Source organism: Protobothrops mucrosquamatus, unplaced genomic scaffold (genome assembly GCF_001527695.2).
Source record: "Protobothrops mucrosquamatus isolate PMUCROS unplaced genomic scaffold, P.Mucros_1.0 scaffold231, whole genome shotgun sequence".
Lineage (NCBI taxonomy): Eukaryota > Metazoa > Chordata > Lepidosauria > Squamata > Viperidae > Protobothrops > Protobothrops mucrosquamatus.
The window spans coordinates 552,500-567,792 of NW_015386582.1; the positions used below are offsets into that span (position 1 = coordinate 552,500).

General features: G+C 36.9%; 1 protein-coding gene across 1 annotated transcript in view; it reads left to right on the forward strand.

The window, feature by feature from the left end:
- Positions 1–15,293, forward strand: part of GPATCH2L (G-patch domain containing 2 like) — a 42,212-nt gene that overhangs the window by 19,778 nt on the left and 7,141 nt on the right. Inside the window, exons 6-8 of the mRNA XM_029283791.1 lie at positions 5,644–5,711; positions 7,538–7,592; positions 9,450–9,535. Coding sequence (XP_029139624.1) covers positions 5,644–5,711; positions 7,538–7,592; positions 9,450–9,535 — 209 coding nt within the window. The remainder of the gene's footprint in view (positions 1–5,643; positions 5,712–7,537; positions 7,593–9,449; positions 9,536–15,293) is intronic.

Genomic DNA, 15,293 nt, shown 5'->3' on the forward strand with positions numbered 1-15,293 from the left:
AATTTACACAGTAATAAACTGTAAATTTAAACATTACGGCAGTTTAGGTTAATAATTTCTCTACTGTAACCAATAGCTCATCTTTCATCCCTGCTGTTGCTTTCACACAAGCCTTGTATTTGATGGTGTTTTGTGTTTCTGCACACCAACTCACATTTTTATTGATAATGAAATCCTAGTTTTCAGGGAATTTCTTTACATAGAACCCCTATGAATATATGCAACAATACATGCTACAATATATAAATGTATATTTTTAAATGTTACTTTATTTTCTTGCACAATGATTCTGAAATGGTTTGACCCAGTTGATTCTTTTCCTGGTCTTGAATAATGTCATTGCCTCCAGAAAAATGCAAACTCTATTGTTTTACATAAGGGTCTTGGCAATGGCAGTCCCAAAGTGGATCCTAGACTCAAAGAAGCAATAAGAAATTGCTCCATTATTTCCAGGATATGCCCAAACTACCCCTTTGGGAATAATTAACTCCAGTTTTAAGAACTATTGCTCTAAGTATTAAATACCTGTAAGGCTGATTCAGTTGAAAGAATAACTTTTATGGAGCTGTTGGTTGTAAGAAATTGCTGAAAGTAGAATAGCCTTGCAACAGAAATGGCTGATAATTGTCTGGGAATCATGTTCCAATTAAAGGAGATATTTGTTGAAGTAATTTTGTTTCTTAGACTTGGACCTAGTCTTTGATACAGTACTGTACGTTATGTAATATATGCAGCTAAGAATAAGCTGACTAGCTTTCATATGAGAATTCTGCAGTTAACTCAAGGTACCTAATTGTGATTAACAAGGTTAGGATGTGAATAGCCATGTATGTGCATCCTCTTTAAAAAAAAAGCAAATGCAAACAAAGTTCTTCAACTTTCATTATTTCCTTGGGGGAATAATATGATGCTAAATATGTCATTAGAATCTATATTAGTTCTTTATTTGATAACATGTTCTAATGGATGCTTTTTCTAAGGCTGATACATACAGAGGGGTGATTTTCATTGCAGCATGACTAAAGAAGGAAGGGTTTAAGTTGTCTCTAACACTAGGTATAAAAGAAGGAAGATTATCAGGGATGGGACGAGGGTGTGAGTGAGAATCATGGGTCAGGGAGGGTGTCAGGGATTGCACGAGAGGTGCAATGCAGAAAGAGTGTGTGATGGGGTATAGGGTGAGTTAGGGAGAGTGTGGAGGTGCGGTGCACATTGAGAAGGGAGCGTGAGGATATGCAATTGGCCAGTGTAGCTCGACTGCAGAGGGGCTGGAGAAAGGTTCATGAGTGGCGGAGACTTATCCCAATGACCCGCGACCTTCCTTTGGTTTTCTGAGCAAACTGGCAGGGAGAGCTACAAATGGCGATGACAGGAGTGTGGTACCACCAGCACTATGAGGGCTGGTTGCAATCATTCAGCATCATGGATGGACTAGAAGACCTTCAAGGCCCCTTTCAGCTCTGGTGTTTTGTTATCATCATAATTTTGAACAGTTGCTGAATGAATGGTCTAGCTCAGGGGTGTCAAACTCAATTTCACTGAGGGCCGCATCAGCATTGCGGTTGCCCTTGGGGGACCGGGTGGGTGTGGCCAGAGTGGGTGCAGCCTACTGGGTGGGTGTGGATGGAGTGGGTGTGGCCTTCTGGGTGGGTGTAGCCAGTTCTACATCATTCGTGTCAAGGGGACCTGTGGGGGCCTGGGCAGGAATGGGACAGATCTGAGGGTCTCTGGCAGAAGGGGTGGGACCGGGGCAAGTGCCAAGGCATGGTCCACCAGGACAAGTGCCAAAATGGCCACCACAAAATTGTACATTGGCTCCCGGCTGGCCTAGGCCAGGGCCAAGGCAGCGGGGGCCGTTCCCTCACTGTTTCCAGGATGGCTTCGCGGGCCACATGAACCACTTTGCGGGCCGCATCCGGCCCCCGGGCCTTGTGTTTGACATGTCTGGTCTAGCTCAAGGACTACTTCCTTCCTCTCCAATGAATGTAAATACAAAAAATAATTCCTATCTTGCTAATTATTTTGGGGGGGGGGGAATTAGGAGGCAAACAAAGGCAGAAGTTGTGAAAATTATTAATCTTGTCAGTTTCAAGCCTTGCCAGCACAGGAGGGAACATTCCAAAGAGAAGTGGATTGAGAAAAGGAAATTCCTGATCATGATTTTTCACTTAATGACTATTTTGTTTAACAACAGAGGTAGAATATGAAAAAATGTATGATTTACAGTCTGTCAGAACATTTCAGCAATAGTTAAATACAACATATTTGAATTGTTACTGAGATTGAATCTTAGCTTGAAACACAGGATAAGGAGCCAGACAAACATGGCAGAATTTGGCTCATCTTATATGAAATACATAGAATAAGCATATTTTTATACCAAACTTAGTAGAAGTAAATTACAATTCAGACATTCTAAAATGCTGGTTTTTTTTAGCAAACTTGGAAGTCTTCATAGAGAATATTTCCTTGCACTCAAGATACAGCTTTGTAATACAATCTTGCAAGTAAGTTTCATTGAACTCAGCGGTACAAACTTCCATGAGAAAGTTCCATAGACTGCATTTTTTCAACCAAGTTTGCTGTTAAGCTTTTGTGTAGTCTTGAGACTACCTATTCTGAGAGCATTTAAAGTCAATCAGATTTAAGCTGAGGCGTTATTATTATCTTGGGATTATTAGCTATAAGCAGAATAATAGCTAGGACACCCTTGAGTTGAGCTGGAATCTTGATGGCTATATAGATATGTTTATGTAATTTTGTTGGCAGAAATATAGAAGTTGTCAACGCTGCTAATATTGAATATTCTTGCTTTGACAAAACATGCATAACTGTGGTATTTTTAGAGTTAATTCAGATGACAGAGTAAGGGAGGAGATTAGTAAGGAAAGCCTGGGAAAAGGAACGGAAGTGAATCTTTGCCCTCCAGGTTAATTGGAAGATGTGAATCATGACCCCAAAATAGGGGAGGGGAAATGCCTGGAATGTTATGTGCAAAGGGAAGGGAAATTCAGATCTTGGCATCCATCATGCCGTGCTGACACGCCTCTACACTAATAAAGGCTTTTTTAGNTAGCAAACTTGGAAGTCTTCATAGGGAATATTTTCCTTGCACTCTAGATACAGCTTTGTAATACAATCTTGCAAGTACGTTTCATTGAACTCAGCGGTACAAACTTCCAGGAGAAAGTTCCATAGACTGCATTTTTTTCAACCAAGTTTGCTGTTGAGCTTTTGTGTAGTCTTGAGACTACATATTCTGAGAGCATTTAAAGTCAATCAGATTTAAGCTGAGGCATTATTATTATCTTGGGATTATTAGCTATAAGCAGAATAATAGCTAGGACACCCTTGAGTTGAGCTGGAATCTTGATGGCTATATAGATATGTTTATGTAATTTTGTTGGCAGAAATATAGAAGTTGTCAACGCTGCTAATATTGAATATTCTTGCTTTGACAAAACATGCAGAACTGTCTGGTATTTTTAGAGTTAATTCAGATGACAGAGTAAGGGAGGAGATTAGAAAGCCCGGGAAAAGGAACGGAAGTGAATCTTTGCCCTCCAGGTTAATTGGAAATGTGAATCATGACCCCAAAATAGGGGAGGGGAAATGCCTGGAATGTTATGTGCAAAGGGAAGGGAAATTCAGGTCTTGGCATCCATCATGCCGTGCTGACACGCCTCTACACTAATAAAGGCTTTTTTAGGTTAAACCATGCCTGAAAGTTCTTTGAAGTGTTTCATTAGTCAGACACATGACAGAAGTGATTTTTTCCTGCCTTCTGCTTTTTCCCATCTTCCTGGTTAACCTTCAGTCCTGGGATTTGCTGTGGTGTCTTGTCTAAATACTAACCACGATTCAATCTCCTTAATTTTTTGATATCACTAAGATGTTGCTCCTTGATCCAACTTAAACAAAGCAGTGATTGTGGGGTAGATGATTGTTGTTGTTGTAGTTTGTCTGCAATTTTCTTGGCAAAACTTTCTGAAGTAGTTTGCCATTGCCATCTTCTTCCTAAGACTGAGAGAGAGTGATTAGCCCAAAGTAACCTATTTGGCTTTGGTCTGAAGCAGGATAGAACTCATGTTCATCTAGTTTCTTGCCTAGTACCTTACTTAATCCCTACAATAAAATGGTTCTTTCTATACACTATAGGTAAAATGATTCAGTTGAGCATGAAAGTTATGGTAACTTATAAGGTTGTTTCACTATATTCTTTAATTTCTCAGATGTTGATTTCATGCTGTGTAAGCATGAACTTAGAATTGGCTTGTAAAGGAAGGCTGTGATTTGGGGAGTAAGATTGTCTAGGTTCAAACTATATAGAATCATGGAGTAAGAAGGGGCCATTTTGCCATCACATCTGATTCTATTCTCAAAGCAGAATTCAAGTAAAAGCAACCTAGAGAGGATAAAATTGAGCCAACCACCATCATATTTAATGAAGGCCATGTCATATGTAAAAGGACATATGGATGAATGCAGTTTGCATTTTGAACCTCGCTTGTTGTTACATCCAATTTTGTAATAGATCTTGCTTGAAAAATATTATGTAATATACTCAGTAATATGGGTACTAGCAGTTTTCTTCTGAAGTACCTCATGATTGTTCCTCTTCCTAAAACTCTAAAAAAATTGCTGAATACTATTTTAAATTAGGTTTTGCTTCCCTAATTTATCATACCTTGGCTTGTGAACCTCAAGGCAGTAGATGATTACTTCCTTTGGCTCAGGAAGTAAACCGTATCTTAAAACTATGCATTATGACTTGAGCCTCAATTTGCTGGCCAACCTGGCACAGCTCTTTGGAGGAGAATGTGATGGAATGTCCAACAGTCCCTGGGGAAGTGAAGGAGGAGTTGAAACTCAGGAAAGTGGGGAAACTTAAGAAAGAGACACAAAGCAACTTTGCTTTACTTATGCTAGGTATAACCTGAACAGGAGAATTTATCTGGTAGGCTTTCATGCTTCTATTATATTACTCTGCTAGCAACAGTGATCTTTCCAGAAACCAGGTGGTTCTTGTTTCTTGAGTTTGCCAGTTTTGCAGGGCTTGATAGAGGAAGATACAACATTTGTAGCTCTTCTACTCTCCCACCTTCATTCTTGCTACTGCTGTTGCCTAGTTTTACTATGCGGCAGTTTTGCTATTCCTCCCTGCAGGTTGGGTGGTGTTGAAGCAAGCCTTATGCCTTTGTTTTCCTCCCAGAAAGGAATCATAGAACCTTATTTTTGCTATGTATGTAGGTTTTTTTTTGGTATGTATATGTGGGAGTGAATTGGAGGAAAACAATGATGTTATTGTGTTAATTTAATTCATTTTTAAAATGTCCACATATTTATGGCAACTGTTTTATATCATTAACCCTGTTTTTGTGGCAGTCATTTTGAAACTGTGCTCTGATTCCGAAAAAGCTGAAAATGGTTTCTTATCCCGCAAAAGACTATACCGTTTAATACATACTTCTCCCTCCCTCCTTCTCTTCTTCCGCTGCCCAAGAAGTCTTGCATGCTCTTTTTGGATCGAAACAGCATTTCTACCCCACCCTACTTATAGTTAGTTGAGGATGACTTAGGTTTCAGTAAATGAGTCAGTGTAGTTTTAGCCTTAGTCTTTCCCCCTCTTACTTTGTGTTTCAGGAGACCATCATGAATGCAATGGGTACTGAGAGGATTAGCCACATCATTGGTGATTCCTGCCAAAAAGAGTAAGCATCTGGGCACAGTAGATAAAGATCTAGAACTTTGGGATTGGGCAGGAAGCAAATATTCATTAGTTTAAGTTTATTATAATATATGTCGTAGATCAAATATGAAAGTTTATCCATGGACGCATCCATAGGGAGTGTTGGGGAAGAGGTGCAAATGATGAAAGCAGTAGCACACTGCAAACTCCAACTCTTTGTTTATATGTATCATAGCACTGCCTGCATATGTGAAAGCATCAGATCCTATGGGTGCTTCTTCTCATAATAAGGAATTAGATTTGTTTTTCACTTTATAGGATTGCTGAAGGACATTGTTTCAGCATATTTCAGCAAACAATGGTTGTGTTTGTTTGACTACCCACCCATCCCAATTCCATCTTTAGTTTTTAACGGGGTTACACTTCTTATGCAATACTAGTGTGCAATCTGAGATCGTTTGGACTCATTCCTATTCAAAAAGAAGGTGGCAACTATGGCCAAGAAGGCCTTTACATAGGTTCTTCCAAGAAGCCTTCAGACAGCCACTGATACCTTGTTTACTCTTGTTTGGGCCACTGTAATGTGTGGTACATGGGACTGCCCTTGAAAACCTCTCAGAAGCTACAATGACCCAGATTGCAGTGCAGTGGTATGTAGTAATGTCTGTTGTGCTCCACACACATATCCCTGTTGCTTTTGAGCTGCACTGACTGTCAGTTGGTAATTCAAGATGCCGGTTATTGCCTCTTCATGTCATATGGCCTGGCTCCTCAAGGGACCACTTGTCTCCTGCCTGTTCAGTGAGATCAGCGAGTGAGGCTATACTTTGGGTCCTATTGATTAAGCAGTGTCATGTTGCAGGACCTAGGAATGTGCCTTCTTGGTGATAGCTCCTGCTATCCTACAATGACATTCCCCCCCTGATATCCACACTATTCCAATCCTTTTGATTTTCTGCATGTTGTTAAAGACCTGATTGTCCTCCCAAGCCTTGGATTAAGATGTGGTTGAGTCCCTTTGGTTTTTGATTCTGTCTTCTAGTCAGTTGGATTCTTTTTCTTAGATATATGCTGTTTCCTTTTAATTGGTAAAGCTACCCAGAGTTGTTATGAAATCAGGCAATCTTGAAATTTAAACAAATAATAGGGAGCTGCCACCTGAAGAAGTGATAATGTATTTGCCGTTCTGTATTGACACAGTGTGTCCTGTTTTTTCCCACTCCTTTAATAATGGCTATTGGACTACTCCCCATTAGTTGAATCATATACTGCAGTCTTTTTAAATGTGCATTTATAAAATACACAAAATCCCAACACAAACAAACAAAAGGGATATCAATGCTTGAATAAATAGTATAACCACTTAATTATAATAGAAAGATACCCTAGTAGTGAAAATTTCAGCATTTTTGAAATAATATTTTCCTGGATTAGATCATCCTAATCATAGATTTTTGATGGGTGATATACTGAAATTTCTCTTTCTAAAGGGAAATTAGGGTATTTGTAATCTTGAGTGAGCATTAAAGATAATGTGGTTTCCATGGATGTGCTCCATTGGATTGAATTTCTTGTCATCCATTAATATTTAGATTAATTCCTACTGTCTTATAATTAACTTTAGCAAATCTGCCTTATGTGGATGTTTAATCTTTTTCTTTTCTTCTTTATGCATCACATTTTCCTTGTTTCTTCATTTCTTCCAACTCTGTTCTCCTGCTCCGTTCAACTTCATCTCTCCTACCACCTCTCTCTAGTTTCTGGTTGCCATCAATGGGAATGAGAGATCGCAACCAGGTAAGCTGGCTCTACTTTGTATATTCTCTCATTTGATTTCTATCTCTCTAGAAAGAACCAAGTGCTGGCTTCCAATTTCTTCCACATTGCAGCCTGGGTCCAAGAGGTAAGGCAGCCCCATTTTTTGGTCCAGCAGACCACTCTGGCTCCTTGTACCAAATAGAACCCAAGAATGTTAGCTTTCTACAATTTTCTTTTTAGCTGCAAATGTTATTTGCATGTTTCTGTCAATTCTTCTGTGTTTATGACTTTTCGGTCTATGCAGTCTTCTAATTTTTCATTCTCTTACCATATTTTATAGCTATATTTTCAGTCATGCTAATACCTACTTACGTACAATTGTGAAGCAGGGAAACAGGAATTTTAGTTAGGGTATTGTTTTTATAAATAGTGTTTACATTGAAACCCACTGATGTTGAAATCTCAACTAAATTATGCCTGTGTAAATGTTTAATTTCTGAGTGTGTAGATTAGTTCATATACCACTTACATTAGTAAAATGAAATCATATTTCATCTTTTAATGGAAAAGCAGCTCTCATTTTCAGTTTTAAATCAGCAGTGCTTGTCCCTGTTCAGCACCAACCTCTGTTTTGTTTCACTCTAAATAACGTTAAAATTTCACCAACCACTCTGTTTTCTGAACTCACTTTTGTTTTACATACTTAGGACTGTTGAAAGTCAGCTACTATTATCAGACCTTTTTTGGGTGAATTTGTACTTTTTAGTCAGAGAGACAGATGCAAAGGAAAGGAGAGTTCCTTTATGAATCTGTGGGAAATATCCTCTTTACCATTTGTTTGGATATTAGAATCTGTGATCAAATAATCTAATTTAATGGGATTATTTCATTATAGTAGGCTTGAGCATTTAGTTTTCTAGTTGTTTTTGTTACTATTTATGCTTCCTGGATAGAAAGATCTTGTAATAATTGAAGAATGTTGTCTTCAAAATTAAAACAAGGATTTTTTGAAAGAAGTTAAATGTTGACAAGAGTTAATTTGGAAGGAGATAGAAAAAGGCGTTAACATTAAAATTTGTAGGACTAATGAAGATGGAGTCCGTAATATGATCTTGTTCTATTGCAGTTTATGTTTTTCATCATTGTCTTTTGTCAGAAAGCATTTCTGAAGATTGAGTTGATCTAAACATTAAGCAAGGCAGTTGGGAATTACATATTTGAATGATTTCCCATCTCCAAATGAATGTGCAAATTTGACTTGTCAGATATAAATACCTAAGGTAAACTGCTTCTAATATATACACAGAGAAAAGTTTCTAACATACAAGAATATGATACTCTATTGACTCCAGTCTGAGAATTGTGCCACTTGCTTTGCTTAATGTTTGAACAGCTCACAGCTTTTAAAAGAACTTCAGTCACTGCCCTGTTGTGTTCAAGAAGAAAATCTATCTGTGAATAAGTTTTGGTATTCCAATGGCTCACATACAATAAATAAATAATAGAGTATGCCTTTTTAATTGTTTCTGATAAATAATTTATTCTGCTGGTAAAGCTAATACATTCAGTTCCTTATGTCATTCTTAATAACAGTTTCTGCTGTTATGTCAGTGTTCTGTTTGTAATATTAAAGAGGCATTTATGACAGTTTCCAGGCTGTCAGGATTTATGACAAGGTTGTCAACCGATACATAAGAAACCATGTACAAATGAGAATAGGCTTGATAGCCAAATAAATAATATTTCCCAATACTTTGGAGATATCTGGGAGATCTGGGTTGTGAAGCTACATCCTGATTCCTGATGTATCTTAAAACAGGCAGAAAACATTTGGTTCTCAACTGGTTCTCAATTTGTTAGATGTACAATTAGTAGATGTGGAATTGGCTCAGAATTCCCTATACTGGATGATACCATAAATGGTCATACGCTGTGTAGGATTGAATTCAAACATCTTTTTTCAGATAATATAACTTGGCATGCCTCTGTTTTAAATTTATAGTTCAGTCCATTATCTCCACTGTATTCCTTGGATGTTCTTGCTGATGCTTCACACCGAAGATGCTCACCAGCACGCTGCTCAGCCAGGTAATCACATGCTTTGTTTTCACATCATATGGAATGATACTTTTTTTGTTGGTTTTGGAACATATAAGTCTGAAAACATACAGTATATTTGTCCAACATTTCATTTCTACCATTTCTAAAGAGACTCTTGGATGGATATCCAATATGAATAATAATCATGAAAGTAAATATATGATTAACAACAACTTTACCAAACTAAAAGAGCTTTGTATAAGAAAGCATTAAAAGTACTTACTATAATGAAACACAATCATATTCATAGCCATTACTCTATGGGGAGAAAACACCATGGGATGTACCTTTATTAGGACCAACCAAATATTTATAATGATTATTTGACCAAAACGCATATAGTTTTAAAGAACTGTTTGGTTGACAGGATGTTACAAAAAAACAAGGAATAGGGAAGAAGAAATTTAAGAATTAGTTTAGCTGTTTTAATTTATAAGGCCTGCAGTATGACTTTTTGAGAAGAAATGGCAAAAAAAAGCAGTTCCATGAAAAGTGGAGCTGATGACCATATGGAATGAAAAGCCAGCAAATAGACCAGCTCTTCATAATTACTTTTCAGACAAGGAGAGGGCTTGAGATCACCCACAACTACTCCAGAAAATTGCTGCTCATGAGGAGACTGCAAGATAGCAGTCGCTGGCCAGTTTAGATATCTGTGAGATGGGGAAATAGCCATTTTGCTCAAGATGCAGTTGGCACCATTAAAAAAACACTGGTTTCGCATACCTTCTCTTCTAATCGTTTTTAGAAATTACTTGTTAACCGATTTTCACTTATTATGAACCTTTGGATTGACAGCTTTTCAGCACTGAGTGAGTTACCTTCAATCCATAGGAAAATAAGTTTTAAATATATGGGCTTAGGATTTTGTTTTCTAATTTTAGAAAGTTACAAATGGAATAAGGGTCCAGATAAATTTGAAAAAAAAATAAATTTGGGAATTAATTATAAGAATCTTTCCCATGGGAAAATGCATTTTTTTTAAATTTAAACCCCCCCCATGAGATTAGACTTTTAAAATTGGACACTAGAGGGAACTAGAAGCAACTAAAGATTACAATTAAATGAGAATGTTGCTTAAATTTGACTTACAAATGCAGAATGAAGCAAAATATTTTAACACTGGACATATTGAAGGATATTTTTGAACATGGGATCCAGAAATTAATTTTAAGATATAGATAGACTATTTACCTGATTTGAGAATGATTTAAAATGACAGACTACAAAAATGACTTGGAAAAAGATACTACACAGGACATACAAAAGAAACTTGCTGATGTCTTAATGATTAAAAGGAATATACAAATAAGATATCCAGAGAGTGACCTGGACAATTTTCCTATATTGGATTTTCAAAAGAGGAATTTTGTGAGAAGAGACAAAGAAAATATGAAAAGAAATCAAGTTTTAGGGTATTAGTTGAAGGGACTAAAGATCAGATGTTAAAAAAGGAAAGAATATAATGTTGGTTTACTTGATCAAGATTAAAATAGATATGTTGTTATCACTAGTAACTCTTAAGGGACTCTATTAACCAAATTTCAATTTCCAAATTTGTCGCATCTTACTCATCACTGTTCATGTACTATATTCTATTTCCATTAATCTCTCTTATAAGAATCTCAATTTTCAATTAAAAGTACAAATTATTCAGTTTCCCCCCAAATAACACCATACTTTCTCGGTTAAATAAGTAAATGACTTTCCATTTTCACTAAATGAAAGAAACATGAATAAATAATTGTCAGAAACTGCAGTTAGTTTTGGTTGCAGTTGTCTATCCCAATCTATTTTACCAATTTGTTTCCTTTTTTTTACTGCTTTTTTTTTGCTAGTTTTGTCTGCCTTTACAGAATTAGCAAAAAAAAAAAAAAAAAAGGCAGTCTGCCTTTCCAGGTGTGTTATATTACTGAAAGTACTATTGTCAAGCAGATCCTGGAGAGAGGGAGCTATGTATCATAGCCCATATTTTCTTTGCCTCTCAAATGGTTTATGATTTCAGTTTATTTTGGTAGCATAGTGATTACCTGGTAACCCACTGCTTCATTTAAACAGAGCCGCCAGCTAGATTGTTGAATATGAGGCCACAAGTGTGCAAGGAGGAGCTCTTTAGTGTCAAGGAGATGGCTTTGTTGAGGTTTCTTTGGAAGATGCAGTTAAAAGACTGTATAAATTGTACTATAGCAAGATTTCTTTTCTAGATTTCTGTCTGTGATGTGTTGAGACTTCTCTCAAAGCATTAGAAGCAGCACTGGGAATTCCACACCCATCATTAGAAGTACTCTGTGTCTGGTGTGTTTGGTGGCTGTTATCATTAGTAGTATAATTTTATTTTGCAACGTGAAGAGAGTTTTCTGCATTTTTTTTTGTCTCTTTCCCTGGAGATGGATGGTATATTAATTTGCTGTATTGCCTTCTGGCTGTTCCCAGGCTGTTTTTGATTCTACATCATGGAATTTTAATGGCCTGCTGCCTCTCGGGAGGCATACGACGAAGAGCATCTCAGGGGCTTCTTTTCCTTCTCTTCACATGCCTGTAATTGCTGCTCTTTAAGGGCACAAAGCATTTACTAATCATGCTTGCCTATCATAACTTCTGTTTTGACTGTGCTCTGTAGTAGGAAACATGAAGAAGTTGGCACTGAGCACTCTTCTCTGCATTATTTTTTGGTTTTGAAATATATGAGCCGCATTGTGACAGCAGACTTGATTTCCCCCCCCCCCCCACAATCCTGAATATTGTCTAATAATAGAATGCCCCCTTTTGAGGATGATTACAGCTTTCTTTTACACAAGTAGTGTGCTAAACCAGTGGCCCCCAACCTTTGGGCACCATGGACCAGTTTCATGGAGAGAGGTTTTTCCGCGGACCGGAGGGGGCGTCCTTTCACATGCTTCCTGCATCCCGTGGATGGGCTTCACTTGTTTGTGTGGCCCGGTTTCTGGCATGCTGCGGACCGCTGATGGTCCATGGACCGTGGGTTGGGGACTCCTGTGCTAAAACTCTAATGAGCTAACACTCATGAGGAATGAGGTTAGCTCCATCTCTGTTAATGTTCAGGAAGTCCCTCAAATCCCAAAGGACCAGTGAAATTTTTAGATGGCCCCATCACTGTGGCTGATGTTTCCTCTCTCCATGGCCATGTGGTTTTTATATTTTAATAATGACTGTTTTGTAATTTTAATAATGATAGTTTTTTTTTATAAATTCATTGTTTTGATAAATTGTTTTATGTCATCCAGGGTCATTTTTTGTGAGAAAGATGGTCATATAAATGTAATAAATAAATAAATAAATAAATAGATAGATAGATAGATAGATAGATAGATAGATAGATAGATAGATAGATAGATAGAAAGATAGATAGATACATACATACATACATACATACATACATACATACATACATACATACATACATACATACATACGCTATTTTTTTTATTGCTAACAGAATTAAAGGGGGATTTCTTCTTCCCATATTTGGGCCGACAGGGTGCATAAAAAAAAAACCACCAGTACATACATACCTACATACCTACATACCTACATACCTACATACCTACCTACATACATACATACATACATACATACATACATATCATGCTTAATGGTATATTTCCTGAGCAGAGTCAGTGCCTATTGAGATCCTTTATCTAAAAAACAGAGAAAAGTAAAATTTTGGACTAACTGGATGGTCTCTCAGATGCACAGTAGGTGAAGGTAATATGAGCATTTGGCTCTGTCAGGTTTGGCAGTGAAATGAATCCCTGGGACTTTGCACTGAGTGAGACATTTAAGTATTTTTCAGTACTCCAGAAAAATGTCTCTGGTCTAAAGGAAGGTATTAATTGTTTAGCCACTCAGAAAAATTTTTCACTTGTCCCTGCAGGTGGGTCTGTTAGATGGTGATACATGCTGCAAAGATGGAAGGGATTAATCACATGGCTAATTGTTAATTAATTACCCATACATTTTGATTATTAGCTTTGTATGGCTGAGTTAAGGGGCAGGGAGAAAAAGGTGGAATTTTTGTTTCTCTAAGACATTTTATTTGCCATTCAGGAGTAGGCAAGGTTTTGAATTAGGTGTAATTTTATACCTGGGCACTTATCCATGCTGTATAATGAGCTATTTCCTCGATACAAATATGTGATTATTGAATTGATTGGATGAACACTGGTTTCTATGTGCAGTGTGCAGATCAGACATGGTTGTTCAGCTATCTGGTGTCATTTCAAAGAGGCAGAAGAGCTCTGTTTTCACTATTAACTTTGACCTTTGAAGGCATCAGAAATAGCCCCAGGTGGTACCTCAAGGCTTAGAAAGGTATCTTTTATGCTGCCTGCTGTGGATGCAGTGTGTACAACAGCAATAGCTGAGCTGAATACTGTCAATCCAATACCCTTGATAGGAAATATTTCTTCTTAATGGTTCCTTTCCATGAAGGTAGCTGAATAAGTTGTTTAAAAGACAACTGGTTTCCCTGTATTAACACTTTTTTGTAGTGCAATTCCATTATTACAGTTCATATAATCCAAGTTATTTAAAATATTTCAGTTCTGATTTGGGTACTTTTTGGTAGAAAATTAAGGTAGAATTACCTTTGTAATATCTAACATTCTACTTCCTGCTTGCGAGCTAATTATAGACCCTTGATTTCTATGCATTTAAATCTATGTAGATTTAAAGGGTATCTTGGATCTTTTGAAAAGTTTTATTGTTGCTCAGATTCAATATTTCATTATGAAAGGACTTATTTCTTGCTTTCAATTGAATACTTTGTGTGATTATCATTCTGAGTACTGTATTTGCAACTAAACATAATTTCTAAATGATTTTTATTGTTTAGAGATGTTGACATTCTGACACAATCCTAGGGCATTGTTTTTCCTGCAGTTGGCAGTGTGCTAGTTCTCTAGAGTAGCATAAGAATGTAGTTAATTATTAGAAAAGTGAATATATTCATCGGTGAATATCTCCATTTCTCTTTAGCCCATCTATTAATAGATCAAATATGCTTAAATCTAATAGAAATGCTTTATTGTATTATTCCTCTGCTAAACATCTAGGTCCCTTCCTTACATTGAAAGCAGGACTTCTGAATTGAGACTATCCATGTTGTCAATAGCCATTGCTGCTGTTACAGTATTACTCTGAGGATAGCAAAAGTAGGTGAGAGAGTGGAGGGTGTAGTAGGCTGTGCATTAATTTTTCCCACTGTAAACCTGAGATACAATCTGTCATACCGAGGACACTTGAGATGCAGGCCAGAAGTGGAATAAGCCTTGTATTCTCTGTGTAGTGCAATGCAGGCTTGAAATAAATACTTAACACATTGTTAGTCCAAGCCTGAGATCAATAGGCTCTTGATTTATTAGCTAGAAAGAAAACAATCAATAAAGGATATATTTGAATAAATAGCTACAAAATTTATAACTTGATGTACCTATGTTCACTTCACTAATTACTTTTTTTGGTTTCAGCAAAGTATTTTTAGCATTATCTCATCTTACTATATTTATACTTCACTTTCCCTTGTTGATAATCCTTATAACTGTATGTTAATATTCCCAAGATTTTCTTAGTATCATTTTGCCACCTAAAAAAGAGGCAAAGCACTATGCATTGAATGGCCATATTTAAAGGAGATACACTGAATTTATGATTATTTTTCCCATTGCTTTTAATAGGACTACTATAAATCTATAAGTTGGATCAAAATCAATGTCTTGTTTGAGGG